This window comes from Stegastes partitus, unplaced genomic scaffold (genome assembly GCF_000690725.1).
Source record: "Stegastes partitus isolate 25-593 unplaced genomic scaffold, Stegastes_partitus-1.0.2 Scaffold832, whole genome shotgun sequence".
NCBI lineage: Eukaryota > Metazoa > Chordata > Actinopteri > Pomacentridae > Stegastes > Stegastes partitus.
In genome coordinates, this window is record NW_007578563.1 from 1 (window position 1) to 15,858 (window position 15,858).

Genomic DNA, 15,858 nt, shown 5'->3' on the forward strand with positions numbered 1-15,858 from the left:
CTGATCTCCTCTTCTTTTCTGCTTTTTGCTCAGTTTATGTCCACATTTATTTACAGTCAGTCACGTGATTTTTCTGATTTTTTGTTGGTTTGTTTTTGTTTTCCCTGGAACAGAAAGCTCTCATCTATCTATAATAGCGGCTGTTGTAACGAGTCTTGTCGTACTCATCTGCTGCCTTCTCTGTGTTTGGTAAGCATCATTAAAAAAAAACCTCTCACACAATTTCTGTGCAGCAAAGTTTCATCTTCAACTGTGTTAAAGGTGATGGCACGATGAATATGTGATCCTTGGTGCGCTTCATTATCAAACAAACAAATGACTAAAGTTGTTGTTCAGACGACTTGTTGTTCGGTTTAACTTTGGCAAATGTCCGCACCCCTTTAGGTTCTTCGTGTAAACCCTGTCTCTATGTATGGTCATCTGAAGCACTGTCAGATTATTCTAACAGCTCTTTATTATCTTTCAGGTGGTTTAAGACAAAATATCCAACTCGACAACAGACTCAGGTGGGAAAACACAAATCTTTTTTACGTACCAAATTTCACTGACTGTAAGGCTGCCAGATTTTCGCCTTTACTTTACCGCTCTAATGGCTCCTTAGAATTAGTACGGAAGCCATTACTGAGATCACCAAGTGGGATCAATATTAAGCTACACAACTCATGTGACATAACACCATGTTAGCTCCATACTGAGGTGGGAAACCTTCAGAAAGAGACGGTACAAACCACACAAAGGGCCAAGTTAATTTTTAAGGCTTTTTCAGCTCTCATGTGAAGTAGCTAAGTTAGAGGAAAAACTTGAGGCTATGAGGAAGATGGTTTGTCAGGGCACAGCAGGTACAGCTGCTCTGCAATTATGTCACAAACATATTTAGGGCTTTAAGGCTTTCATAAGCTAGAAAAAGAATTTAAATCTAGTTTATAACTAACTAGAGACCATTAAAATACAAATGTACAAGCACCACCTGCGGAGGAAGCTCATTTCGGCCGCTTGTATCCACGATCTCGTTCTTTCGGTCACGACCCAAAGCTCATGACCATAGGTGAGGGTTGGGACATAGATGGACTGGTAAATCGACGGTCCGGTACAGCGCCGCACCCAGCCACCTGTCCACCTCTCACTCCATTTTCCCATCACTCGTGAACAAGACCCCGAGATACTTAAACTTCCTCACTTGGGGAAGCAACTCCCTCCCCCCACACCTGGAGGAGGTAATCCACCTGTTTCCAGTAGAGGACCATGGCCTTGGACTTGGAGGTACTGATCCACATCCCCGCTGCTTCGCACTCGCTGCAAAAAGCAGAGACATGATCTTGAGGTCCCTGAACTGGACACCCTCCTCACCCTGGCTGCGCCTTGAGATCCTGTCCATGAAGACCACAAACAGGATCGGTGACAAAGGGCAGCCCTGGCCGAGTTCAACACCCACTGAGAACGTGTTCGACTTATTGCAGAGAATGTGGACGCAGCTCACACTTTGGTTGTAGAGGGACCGAATGGCTTGTAGCAGCGAGCCTGGTACCCCCCACAGAGTCCATCGAGGAACACAGTCGTAGGCCTTCTCCAGAACCACAGAACACATGTGGACTGGCAGGTCGAATTCCCATGTCCCCCTCAGCAGCCCCACAAGGGTAAAGAGCTGGTCCACTGTTCCACGACCAGGATGGAATCCACATTGCTCCTCCTGAGGTTTACCAATTGGCCAGAGCCTCCTTTCCAGCACCCTAGAGTAAACTTTCCTGGGGAGGCTGAGAGGTGTGATACCCCGGTAGTTGGAACACACTCTCAGGTCCCCCTTTTTGAAAATGAGAACCACCACCCCAGTCTGTCACAGGCACTGTACCCGATGCCCACGCAACACTGAAGAGACGTGTCAGCCGTGACAGTCCGACAATGTCCAGAACCTTTAGCATCTCGGGGTGAATCTCGTCCATACCTGGTACTTTGCCACCAAGGAGCTATTTAACTACCTCGGTGACCTCTACCACGGATATGGACGTAGAAACTCCCAGGTCTTCAGGCTCTGCCCCTCAGCAGAGGACATGTTTACCAGGTTCAGGAGTTCCTTGAAGTGCTCCTTCCACCGCTCGACGAGGTCCCCAGTCTGGGTCAGCAGTTCTCCTCCCTGGCTGTACACAGCCTGGGCGAATCCCTGCCTCCCCTTTCTGAGGAGTCGGACGGTCTGCCAGAACTTCTTCGAGGCCGACCGAAAGTCCTTCTCCATACCCTCCCCGAACTCCTCCCACACCCCTGTTTTAGCTTCCACGACTGCAGCAGCTGCAGCCCTTTTGGCCGGCTGGTACCTCTCTGCTGCTTCAGGAGACCCCCGAGCCAACCAGGCCCGAAAGGTCTCCTTCTTCAGCCTGACGGCTTCCCTCACCGCCGGTGTCCACCACCGGGTTTTACATACAGTCTATGTGAACTTCTGGTTTCAACTGTGTTAATGATACATTACAAAGAGAAAACAAGTGAACTAAACCTAAACTAGAACGGAAAAGTAGTCGTGGCAGTAGAAAAGTAATACTAACTATGATACTGAAGTAACTAACTCATGAAAAGTGCATCTGACATTTAGGTTTTTATAGCTAAGTGCTCCACATGAGGGGAAAAAGTTGAAAGACTTAAGCAGCAGTTGTGTCTCCAGATCATCCCTCCATTCTTGGCAATATCAATTAAACAGTAGCAACGTCTGTCGCTTGTGTCAGGACTGTAACTGACTATATTTCAAAGTAATCTGATCCCAACACTGCTAGTATGTGACCCATTTAGAGAAAAGCAAAGTCTAAACGAGTCCACACGTCTGACACGTGCTGCTGAAACTCGTCCAAAAGCCTATTCAGTAAACATAAGTCAAGGATCGAGCTCAACGTTTCTTTTTTAATTCTCCAGAATCACACAGGTGGGGAGGTGGCTCTTCAAATGCCAGCCAGTAAATCAGAGGAAGACATCCAGTACGCAGACGTCAAGTTCTGCAATCCGAAATCAAGCGTCTCGGTGCGGGACAGCGAACAGCATCAGGAAACCATGTACGCACGGATCCAAGCGTCCGAACCACAGAGCAGCTCAGGTCCAACTGCTGGAGGCCTCGAAGATCTCTACGCTCAAGTGAAGAAGAACTAAGTTCTGTTTTTGGGATCATATGCTTGAATTTGTTTTGCGAGGCATTAGTTCGACAAGAGATGCTTACCGACCTCAGCTGAATAACAGGAAACTTCACACCTCCACGCCCTGCAGCTCACAGTTTGGTCACTTTTACTTCCGTTGCTGCGCTGCTGTGGTGTGACAATGAACTCTGTAAATAGTTCAAACGACACGATTCTGCGCCTGCTTTTCCAGCAGAGAACAGAAGTGAACCCAAAGTAAATCTAATAATTAGCTTTGTGAGAGTTAACAGTGTGTTTGTGAGAGTTTAATTCATTCACTCAAGTTGCAGCAAAAATGAACGAGTCGCTGTTTCTGCTCATGAAGATGTTTATTCATTGCACTGTAATAAAAACCTCGGCGTACAATTTCTAAAAAATACCTAATAATCTCAGTCGCATTTATTGGTCCAACATTTCACATATTGTGTGTAAACATCACCTGAAATCATACAGTTTAATCACAAACATTACAAAAGTGGCTTGATGGATGATGCATAGTAATCCTTGGCCCCAAATATAAATCTGTTTTGAGCAATAAAAAAAAAAATTAAAAAGTAATATCAATTTAGAATAAAAGGGCATTTCATGACACTCTCAACAGTGTGGTTAAAAAGCTGGGGCCAAGATTCAGAATTTAAAACCTTTCAATCTGTAAAAATGTTCCCTCCTTACCTACTCTTTCAGAATTTTGGCTATGAAAAGGTCTTTGGGCTTCAGCCTGTAAACACTAGCAGCCTGGACACCATCGTGAAGTGTCTCCGAGGCACTATAAGGCCACGGTGATTGTACTCCAGCGCCACGCGGGGAGTTGTGAGTGAATAGAGGTAGTGACATTAGCTTCTGTTTCTGAAAACTAACCTTCAGGCTGAGAATCAAACCTCCCTCCTACCACCAACCCAGCACCAGTTCCTCAAGTGTTGCAGCATTAGCGTGAAGTCGTGTCTGTAAGGTAGATATTGCATTGTAGATTTTTGGTTTTTTTTCTTCTTCCTAACAGATTTCTCTTTGTAAGGAGAAAGTCAGAGACGACCGACTGTGTTTTCATGCACAAAGAATGTTGACTAAAGGTGTGGCTGCCTTAGTGTGCTCCAGTGATAGAATAAATACATGACTGGTTGGTGTGAGTGAGCTGGTGTTAGCCACCGTCATGTTTCTGGCACCGTGGTAGATGTTTTTGAAAATCAAACCCATCTCAAACTTTGTTTTCATGTATCAAACCAAAACTTTTTTCTTTTTTTTTTTCTTTTTTTTCAAGCTAACCTGGTTCAGAACTCAATTCTCTCTACATGTAAACCCAGTCAGTAGCTCTGATTGCACCCTAACAATCTGAATTCTGTCCCACCAGTGCCTCCCTCCCTGCTTCTGGATGAACTGTCGCTCAGTAGGGTTTTATTTGTGCACTCTGTCCTCCAGCGCCTTCAGCTCAGCCTCCACCTGGGCGGGCAGGTCGGCTCCCACCTGCTGGGTGAAGTAGGCTCTCAGCTCCTTGGTCTCGTTCTGCCAGAAGGGCTTGGGCACGTCGAACAGGGCGCCCATATCCACCTTGCCGCCCAGACCCTTGGTGTCGATGGCGCCATCCACTGGCAGCCAGCCGATCATGCTCTTCTTGGCCGCCTCGTCCTCCCTCTCTCTGCCGCAGCGCTTGAAGATCCACTCCAGCACGCGGGCGTTCTCGCCGAAGCCGGGCCAGAGGAAGGCGCCGCTCGCCGGGTCCTTCCTGAACCAGTTGACGTGGAAGATCTTGGGCAGGTGAGTGGGGGCCTTTCGGCTCTGCATGCTCAGCCAGTGAGCGAGGTAGTCGCCGAAGTTGTAGCCGAAGAACGGCCGCATGGCGAAGGGGTCGTGCATGATCACCTTGCCTGCAGGGGAAAGTTAAATACTTTACGTCTCATCGACCAGGACAGCTGTGACGTCTGGCGGAACGGCAAAAAGACAATCGACACAAAATCAGAAAATCATTTACGAGTTTGTACCTTTGTGCTCAGCAGCTGCCGTGGCCTCGGACCTCATGGCGGCTCCAACAAACACTCCGTGCTGCCAGTTGAAAGACTCGTAGACCAGAGGGACTCCTGACAACAGCAGCGTTTGATCGTGTTAACTGCACAGCTACCTTCTGACATCGATGTTGTGTTATACGTCAACAGCACGAGCGCTGTGTTGCACTGAGCAGGCCATGAACAGTAGAGATCTGCTGATATCAGCGCTGAGTGTGAATACTGAAGTCAGAGTGCTTCTACTTGTGTGAGAACAGAATAAGTAGAGACTGAATGTAATGATGGTAAACAATCAGCAGGTTGAACATGATAAACCACATACGCCATACTAGGTCACACTCTGTGTGTCCCGTTTGTTTTTCCAGATGCTACAGATTTGTGTTCATGAAAATACAGAACTTGTAGGCCTCAAGACCAGCTCAGTTTTTCTGTATTTTCATCGTATCCAATAAACCTACAGGCAGACCAAAGATCGCCGACTCATTTTCTTCTTAAATATGTCAGAACATGCTCCACAACACACTTCATGGTTTACTAGTGACAGAACACAAGAATCTGAACATGTTTAATAGAAAAAATAAATAAATAAAAACCTTTCCAAAGCTGTTTTTATAGTATTTTAAGAAATGACCGAGGACAATGTCATCCCTGATGTTGTCTCCGTCATCTTTTAACAAGAGTACACTCATAATTCACCCGTCTTTGTATTTAACTGCATTTCAGTAACTGCATATACTGTACATATTAGAATGTAGGTTGATTTAACTATTTTACATATTGTGCAATAAGTTTTAGAATAATTTGAGATGCCTTCTGACAGCAGGTGGATGAAACTTCCTTTTTTTTAAATAACCAAACTCTATTTGTGTTTATTTTTCAAATAAACTAAACTGACACAGAAATACAACAAATACCTAAAATGCATGATAAAGGCAATCATACATTTAAATTTGTTTTCATATAATCTAAAAACACCTATTAAGCTGTTAATTGTTTAATTTAAAACCTCCTACCTGTATAAAGGTACTTATTCCCCACATTATTATCTTTTATTTTCTGGTTGTCGTACTGATGTAAGCAGATTAAGCTTTACTTCCTCCTTCCTCTCCCACGCCACAGACGACCGTACAAGTAACGCCTCTTTCTACTACAGACAAACTCTCCATGCAAGTTGCATGAAAGCAGCACCAACCTTCCGGCCTCCTGCCTCCAAAGATGATGGCGTCGATGGGGACGCCCTCCTCGCTCTCCCACTTCGGGTCAATGATGGGACACTGAGCCGCCGGGGCGCAGAAGCGGGAGTTGGGGTGAGCGCAAGGCGTGGAGCTTCCTGTGCACAAGGAGGAGACGGGAGTTTGTTATTTAGTGATTTGGTGGAGAACCTAAGTCACGGTTCATCTCTAGATCTAGATCTCTAGATGCATGTAGTATTCTTCTGATTTTGCGCCGTGTGTTTCTAAGTTATTCTTGTACGGACTTCTCTTTTCTGAGCTGTTGTAACGGTGAACTTTCCCCACCGTGGGATCAATAAAGTTTACCTCATTTCTGAAACTGATGTTGCTTCGGGACACCACTAGGTGGCAGTGTGTACCACACACTTCAGTTCACCCCTCTAATGGGATTAATCATAACTGTTGTGAGAACAAACAAAGGCCTGATTAACCTTCTGAGTAATTTCAGGGCTGTTTTTTCTTTTTTCTCTTTTAATTAATGTTTTATAAATTTGTGCACCTTTGTTGAAACATAACAACCACAGAGAACCAACTGTGTTTTGTGCAAAATGACAGTAATGATGCCATAAATCATAAAAAAAGGGAAAAATGAAAGTTGATTTTTGTGTGTGTGTTGCAAAAAATCAAAAACCTGAACTCAACAGGTGCATGTCTCAGAGGCCCACAGGTGTGATCATCACTGGCTGCATACTAGAGATATGTTACCATGAACGTTCACCTGCATCTTAAGGACAACGGACACTCATTTGAAGACAATAACGTACAGATGTTGGCCTGCAGGGAGGACAGATGGTTTGAGAGAGGCGTGAAAGAAGCCATCTAACTGGAAGGACCATCCCTCAGCAGAGGTGGAGGTCTGAGGCATCACCTCTCACCTGTCTAGTCCTAAGATCTCTCCCCAGGAAGATGAACCCACATCCACACCTAGCCACAAAGACCCTAACGAACCCCACTGTGGTAGGGGGAGCACTAACGACTCGCATAACGAGGGGGAGGAGCAACAAACCCCCATCTGAAACCCAAACTCAGGTGTTAATGTCTCCTTCAGGATATCTGGAACTCCCAACTAGTCAGTCAGAGCTGATGAAGCCTCTTGGATGGAGGTGGAACGTCTTCAAAGAACTCAAGCAGGTCCAGCTGCTACGACTAATCTATGAGAAGAGTAGAAGCTTTACAGATAATTTATCATGAATGCTATTTCAATGTGTCTCCTATTGTGCTGCATAAACACAGCCTGCGGTTTAGCTGAAAAATCCCTGAATCTGGTACCAACTGAGCCCGTCGTGGCTTCATAGTTGTACCGAGGAGCGGCGCAGAAATCTATGTTGTTGTTTTGCTTCATAACTTTTAGCTATTTTAGCTGATTTTGATGACGTATCACGATTTGGTTGCTTCTTCTGATGGAACCAGAAGGGATCTATTTAAGGATTATTGGAAAGTTGAAAATCTGATCTTCCTTCTGTTTGGTGCGATTAAAGTGTTTTTAGAAAGATAACGTGAATGTCAGAGGGTTAAAGATAAAATGTAAAACTGGTTAATATGAATATGATCAAAACTGAGGCCCCGTTTACACGCAGCAGAAAGATACTTCAACGGGTCTTTGGTTTACACGTAAATGAAGCTACAAATCAACGAAAACGATCAGATCTGAAAACTCCAACCACAGTGGAGATTTGGAAAAACTCCGTCTTTGCATGTAGACAGGAGGAGACGGAGTTCGACGTCACAGTGTGCAACAAAAGCATCATCAGGTCACATGTTTACAGTTTGGCTGCTGTGATACAAACAGATGCTGTTGAAGCGGTGCTGGTTTTTACGCTTCTGGTCTGTTTGCATTTACATTCAGAACTGTTCTGTTCTGTGGAGGAGCAGAGGAGGTCAGCGGTTTTCCATCAACTTGTCCTCCTGCCGAGACCGAGGGTCGTCTCCCAACGTCGTCACCGCTGGTTTTGGATCCGACCTGGGCGAACTGCTCACTGGTGGAAAACTTTGAAACTAAACTAGTTCACCTGGAGGAATGGTGTGAGAACTGCAGAATGTCATTGTGCCGTTCGTTGTTGTGTTTTTTCCAGGATTCTGATTGGCTAGCATGGCTTTATGCTTCTTGTTACACTGCCCCCTATAGGTCTGGCAGCTCATAGCAGCTCCTAATGAGCGGGTTTGTGTAAACGAAGATTGTTTTGAAAACGATCTGAACAATGTTATTTTTGATCCGTTTTTGTAAACACCCGGCGTCCTGTAAATGTGGCCTTCATTAAACCTTCCTCTCTACAGCGGGGACACTTTACTCTGATGTCTGCTTCTGGCCTGGTCGATGCATCCTGATCTTACCGTGTTTCCAGGTTTTGCCGTGCCAGTCTGTGAGTGTGACGCCAGCCGGAGGAGGGCTCAGTCCTTCCCACCACACGCCTCCGTCGCTGGTCTCACCAACATTCGTGAACACAGTGTTTTTGGCAATCGTAGCCATGGCGTAGGGGTTGGTCTTGTCGGAGGTGCCAGGAGCCACGCCGAAGAACCCGTTCTCCGGGTTGATGGCTCTGAGTTTACCTGCAGGGAGTTCAGACATTTGATTCAGAGCACTGAATGCAGAGTAGCACGGCGAGTCTGCGTACGCGAGCCCGGCACTCAACCTTGGCTGTCGAACTTCATCCACGCGATGTCGTCGCCCACACACTCCACCTTCCAGCCCGGCAGAGCTGGTTTCATCATGGCCAGGTTGGTTTTACCGCAGGCGCTGGGGAAGGCAGCCGCTACGTAGCGCTTCACCCCCTGAGGGTTGGTGATGCCCAGGATCTGAGGAGGGAGCAGAGCAGTGAATGAAGACACTGAAAGAAACAACACTGCATCTAGACCAAGTTGTAAACAGCCTCAGAAGAAACGTATTTGTGAGAAACAGCAGCGTGTGTTGGCTGCAGTCTGTTCTACGCTGTCGGTCGACTATTTATTTTTGTTGCTGCGAAGTTCTCGAGTTTCTTCGGGCTTGGTTCACTCCCACAATATAACTCCCTCCATTCTCACCAGCATGTGCTCAGCCAGCCAGCCCTCGTCCTTGGCGATGCGGGAGGCGATTCGGAGGGCGAAGCACTTCTTCCCAAGAAGAGAGTTTCCTCCATAACCGCTGCCGAAGGACAGGATCTGCCTGGTGTCCGGGAGGTGGGATATCAGCACCTTCTCCGGGTTACAGGGCCAAGAGCTGACCAGAGGAGCTGCAGGGGAAAAGGGATCGTTTGTAAAATGTCGTAAAACAGCGAGACGAATCGTAACTTGAGTCGGGCTCTGTACCTTTGAGCGGCAGAGGTCGACCCACAGTGTGCTGACAGCGGACAAACTCTGCTCCCTCGGCAAGTTTATTGAGAACAGGAGTGCCCATGCGTGTCATGATCCCCATACTGGCCACGACGTACGGCGAGTCCGTCACCTGCGAGGAAATACTAAACATTTATCACCTTGATTTATAACGGTCAGGGGTAATAACCATAAAGTACAACAACATCTTGCTAGAACATATAATAATCACTGTAATTGTTTTATTGCAAGCTTTTGTTGTATTACGAGAACAACAGTTTGTACCTGGACGCCGTATTTAGTCAGAGATGAGCCCACAGGACCCATACTGAAGGGGATCACGTACATGGTCCGACCTGCACAGAAGACAGAGGAGCGTCAATGCAGAGCCTTTTGTCCCTGAAGGAAATATTTATTTATCATTGACAAATGTTGAAAATGAGGCTGTTATCTACAATGCTGGCTGGAGATGTAGCGCCTGTTCTTAGAAATGCCCTGTGGCTTTTAAAATCTGACACAGGTTCAGTGTGATGCTAGCTCCTGCTGTTAGCGCCTCGTTGCTCCACTGACCGACACTCGCCGGGTTTAATTTGTAAGAAGCAACCCGAAGGAAAAGCAGATTGCTCACGAGTAGACAAATATGTAAAAAAAAAAACGTATGCACCTCACACGATGTATGTGACACGAGTAAAGCATGCCGTCATTCAAGGAAGACAATAACACAACACGGCCGGACAATCCTGTTTTTCCCCTCCACGCACAAATATGTTCAGATCTTGGTATTTGACCTTCACTGCAGGTAAGAATTTAGCCAAAGAAGGCTGTTTTCAAATTCCTCTACTGAAAGTGAGTCAGAACAAGTTTGGACGTCGATCCTGCCGAGTGTGACGAGGAAACATGGAAGCTGCCGGTGACGTAGAGGCACGTGGTGTCTACCAAGTGTAAAGGTTTTTATACGACAGAGTGATTCTGTATACCTGAACATGCCTGGAGGGGATCTGTGAGTTTTAAACCTGCAGTAGTAACGTACATGAGCACTGGGTGGAGGTGATTACAGGTGATTATCAGAGATACTGGGCGTGATCGGTGGTGAAACAACTTCTAATGCAGGAAACGATGCTTTTCAATCTGGCATTAAGTCACTCTTAAAGACAAAACATCCTGTTTTATGGAAAATATTTTAAATAAGTTAAAATATCCTGGATTTAACAGCCTGGCACCGACGCACCAACATATTCTTTCCTTCCAACAACACACCTGCCATGGAGCCGGGGAAACGCTCCTCTCGAGCTTTCTGCCAGTCAGACTCGCTCATCCACTTGCCCAGCTGGCTCTGCACCCCTCCAGCAGGGATGGGGATGGTGTCTCTCTGGTTCTTGGTCACGATCACAGTCTTGCTCTCCACCCGAGCCACATCCTTTGGGTCTGTACGCGCCAACCAACTGCCAAAACAAAAGGATTGTTCAGATGAAGGGAAAGTTACCGGTGCCTGGCGGCCTGCTGTTCAACTTCCGAAGCTCTTCTCACCAGTTGTCGTATTTGGGAAGCTTCTTGACCATGCCTTCCTTCTCCAGACCGGCCAGGATGTTGGCGGTTTCCTGCGGCGTCCCAGTCACCACATGCACACCGGAGGGCTTACACTCCTCCACAGCTCCCTTCACGAATTCGGCCACCGCCGGAGGCAGCGAGGGGATGGAGGCCAGGGACCGGACCCCGACGCCGGCCCCGACACCACCCTGCCTGAAAGAGAAGGACAGCTTCAGGAATCTGTAACTCCTGAATGAAACAACAGGGACTGAACACAACTCCCAAACATAAACCACTTTATGGGATTAAAACTGAATGACCTAAATGAAGGAAGCTTATATCATGAGTTGTTCTTTCAGTGAACTCAGTCGGATTCAGTTTGATTTTAGAGATCAGAGAGACCGTCTGTATTCAGTTTCTATTCTTTAGAGTTGCTGTGACGCCACACAAACAGAAGTGACTGACACATCTGTTATGCAGACGAACGAATTATCTGATTAAGCCTTTGTTTCCCTACTTGGAGTTCATCCAGGTTCGTTCAAAGATCCTGAAAGACCTGCCGCACGACGTCGTACCCAGATGTGTAAACATGTCCTGTAATCTTTAATGACGGCTGAACTTATGGACGCACTTGTTTGGTTGATCGTGAGTCAAGGAACACAAACGGCAACACCTAACATTCATGAAACGCTGACAGTGTCCCGGCCAGCAACACAATACATCATAAAGATCAACAGAAAGTCTTCGTTCCGACTGGTTTTGGAAATTAGATTTCCACCAGTGATTAGCGACAGAGCCGCTAAAGCTAAAGAGGAGCGCACGATCAAACACACTTTCAGTACGGTTTATACTGTTGAGTGTTGTCTTGTGCGTTTCCATGTGAGAGCAGCAGTAACCAGACGTCCCTCGGGTGGTTATTAGTGCGACCTGACTGCCTCAAACTGACTCCTCAGCATAAAGAGGGGCCTGCGGGGGGTCGGCCTATTGTTTATCAGCAGCATGACGGTCACAAACACGAGCCACCGACGGGGCTACGTGTGCTGTTAACATGCAAAAGCCCGCATGCTGCCGGTTCCTAGCAACGGTCCGACAATGACCCACACAACCTCCGTGCTTTGTTCTGTGACTGTGGATGACCTCAGGTGACCTCTTTAGAAACATGTGAGACTCGTTTTCTTTATGCTCCCACGAGGAAAACAAACATTTGGATCATTTGACAGGCAGCTCAAGTCACTTCCGTCGTGGCTACAAACATCAGCGCCGTCGTCCGGGTCAGAGGCAGGTACATGGCTCCCACCTGGCTGCACTGTCTTTACACAGTACGCACATGTAAATCTGCCCTGAACGTACAAAGGGCACAAGAGCAGCAGGCGTGGGAAGGAGCTCAGAGCGACGGAGGAGATAACTCGACAGTGAGAGCAGTCGAACTCCCTTCGAGGCGGCCACCTGTAACCCACCAGTTCAGCCAGAACAATTAATCATCAGCGCTGTCCGCTTTGTGCTGATGATGCAGCTTCGGAGCGAGACACAGATGTTGAATTTGGTCATCTGAAACTGGACTTCACAGCCCCGATGTGAAGCGGCTGTAGCTCAGCTGCTAGTGAAGGCGAATCTTTGGATTATAGACGATGAGTCGACGACACCGGCGTGCTCGCAACACGGACACGTCGACGTTTAGCGTGTGTGATGTTCACCGTCCTGGTTCAGCATCTACTGGAACTACAGAAATGACTGATGGGAACGTCAGCTTTAGCTGCAAACCAAATCCCTCCACGAGTCGCTCAGACGTTTCCCTCAAGGGGACGACAAAAAAACCAGTTGAGGTATTTTAGTTTGGACCAAAACTCGCTCCCTTCCAGCTGTTGAAGTACTTTTCAGTTTAAGAGTTTACATCAAGATCTGAGCAAAAGAGAAGCTAAAGGAACAATACGGTTAACACTGATCCTCTGACCCAGAAACCCACAGAATGAAGACACTCTATCTGTGCTATTATGTCCAATCCTGTAATCCTTTAGTCTCTTTCCCCACACGCAGCAAATCAATTACCTACACTCCAAAAAATCCACCGCGTTGTGCCGTTAATTACTGTAAGCGCCGGGGTGGTGCTGGATATTATCTCCAGTGTGTCTGGGATTAGGAAGGAGCCGGATTGCATTTGAAATTAATTAACGGGAGCAAAGAGTTTTGTTAACTGTTCTCGCTGAACGCGCTCGAGACTAGACATGAAGGGGAGAGACAGATTAGTGGCTTCGTTCCTTCATTTTTTTTTTGCATCGGAGGATCTTTTAGGAAATCCTGAACGGACTTCAATGACCTTTGCTCCCAATCTTGCCTGCAGCCCTCCTGCGTTTATCTCTGCCTCCCCAAACTGTCCCCCAAACACCTGATGTGGAAAAGCACTGCAAGTTCAGAGCAGATTTTATTATAAAACCTGTAAATGTGAGCATTCAGCAGGAAGGGGTTGGAAATGAGAGGCCAGAGAGCAGCAGATAACCCTGATATCTGCTCCCCAGACTGTCTGGAGCTGCACAGCTTCTCCTCCAAGCACACCTCCAAGACAGCAAACCAATCCCGGCCCACCGCGAGCAGGCACGTCTACACTCCCCCTACGACGCCCGGGCAGATCCTGGTCAATAGCCTCTCCGGGGGCAGAGTCTAGTCAGGAAGCGGCGTGTTACTGGAGAGGACATGCACACGTGCTGCATACATTAGCCTCCCTGACGGTACACTGGGAGGGGGAACACACACGGAACACGCTCCAGGACATTCAAGTCACGACTCCGGCCTTTTAACAATCTGTCAAGCAGAAATACAAACAGAACGCACAGCAGCACGGCCCAGTCCGACACCGAGCCCATGCCCCGCTGTGCTGCTCACATGCAGGCTTCATTACAACACAAATGCACACACACACATAAAGCCAATGAGTGCTCACTGTGGCTCCAGACTTCCTGTGTGCCATCACAAAGCCTGGAGGGATGAAAGCAGTACAAGAAACAATCATCTTCAGCAAAAACCAAAGATCAGTCTCACTGTCGATTAATCAGTTTGGAGAAACAAGTCCATCAAAGTCCTGTCTGTGTGTGAAATAATGGTAGCAGCTCTGTTCAAAGGCCTCAGAGATCAAGTCAATATGATGAAATAACTCCTAAAAATCACCTTAAAACGTGTCCCCTACAACACACGGATGATGTGAAATGCTCTACATGATGTGGTGTGTTCTGTGTTTCAAGCCCATTGTGAGTGAAGAAACAAACAGAAGTGGACAGAAAACACACATAATGGACAGCAGGGTGTCCACAAACAGGCAGTGACAGAGTTCAAACCCAGACATTTAGAGTGTTGTTAGTGATGAATGTGTTGATTAAATGATAATTACTCACCTTCGGATGACTCCCAGTAAAAGACACGACATCTCTGGTGCAAAATCTAAACTAGCTTATATTTAAAAAAACAACTGTAATAAAAAATAAAGGCACATATAAGTTATGAGGAGCAGAGCTGGTGGCGGCTCACACCAGGACTCTGAGGGGACCTTGCACTTTGTACATTCACACAGAAACCAGGTGTCGGCGCTCAGCTGGACCCGTCCTGCCTCTGCTGCTGCTGCGCGGCCACTGAGCGCTGGAGGCTCCCGGGCCGGCCGTCCCTCCTCTGTTCGCCGCGGCGCAAAGTAAACTTTAAACCCTGGTCACCGGCTCAGACGGCAGCAGGAGGAGCTTCGCAGTTTAAATATTCCTGCTTCTCGCCAGGTTGAGTCCATACCGCTGGGTGTTCCGTCCGCCGGCTGCCCCCCCCGCCCCCCGGCTGGATGATGCAAGTTTCCTCGGTTCTCACGGCCGCCGACAACCAGCGTGGAGGAGCGACCCGGAACACGAGCAGGGCCACGGAAACAGATCGTCACCGGGAAGCGGAGGCCGAGGCCCGCTGCTCGCTCTTAAGCTCCCCCCTAATAGGCAAAGTAGGTTTCAGGTTACAGTCACACATGACGGAGCTAATAGTTCAGTTTGGACACTTTTCCCTCAAAAGGTTTAAACTTTCTGAAGCTAAAGCAACAGGTTGATAAGACAACAACCTGTAGCTTGGTTTATAAGTAGCTCCCAAGTCTGAAATACAGTCACCTGTAGCTGATAAATGATGTTCAGCATCATCTAAGACAGCAACATAACAACTAACCAGCAATAAAACTGTTGTTATCTGTCTAAACAGCTAACTAGTTAGCTTTATGTTATGCTATATTAGCCTGCCGTAGCATTAGCTAGCTAGCTTGACTTCCTGGCTGCTGTGTGCTAAGCAACCCTGGTGGTTTGTGACGTCATCATTTTTATCTTAACTGAAAAAAGTAACAATTATATTAAATTTATAATTTTAAATTAATTCCCACACACTGCCTAACTTGAAAAAATACATTTATACATTATTTTTTATCTCAGGAATTTGAATATTAATGGTGATGAATTTATGGTAAAGTCATAGCTTTTGTCCCAGGCCCATCAATTAAATGGCAAAAATCATGTTTTATAAAGAAACTATTTCTGTCTGTGTTATTAAAAATTTTTAAGCAAACTGCTGCATACTGTCTATCTTGCAAAAATATGTTTGGTAGCTATCTTTTCTTGCTCTGATGAGTTTTGTACACCATCAGGTATTACAATAAATTAACAGCTAATCAGA

General features: G+C 46.8%; 1 protein-coding gene and 1 long non-coding RNA gene across 2 annotated transcripts; one reads left to right on the forward strand and one right to left on the reverse strand.

Annotated features, from left to right (window-relative positions):
* The first annotated feature begins 111 nt into the window (after positions 1–111).
* LOC103365352 (uncharacterized) lies at positions 112–3,677 on the forward strand. Its single transcript, XR_520602.1, has 3 exons — positions 112–189; positions 467–506; positions 2,893–3,677. It is a non-coding gene; the product is annotated as an uncharacterized LOC103365352 (long non-coding RNA).
* Positions 3,457–15,242, reverse strand: pck2 (phosphoenolpyruvate carboxykinase 2 (mitochondrial)). The gene is made up of 11 exons (XM_008292773.1): positions 14,568–15,242; positions 11,185–11,397; positions 10,915–11,099; positions 9,943–10,013; positions 9,655–9,790; positions 9,391–9,578; positions 9,003–9,165; positions 8,704–8,919; positions 6,333–6,470; positions 5,120–5,215; positions 3,457–5,005 (listed from the first exon to the last, which is right to left on the reverse strand). Exons 1-11 carry the CDS (start codon positions 14,597–14,599, stop codon positions 4,536–4,538), a joined length of 1,908 nt encoding a protein of 635 aa, XP_008290995.1. The 5' UTR covers positions 14,600–15,242; the 3' UTR covers positions 3,457–4,535.
* Between the last annotated feature and the right edge of the window lie 616 nt (positions 15,243–15,858).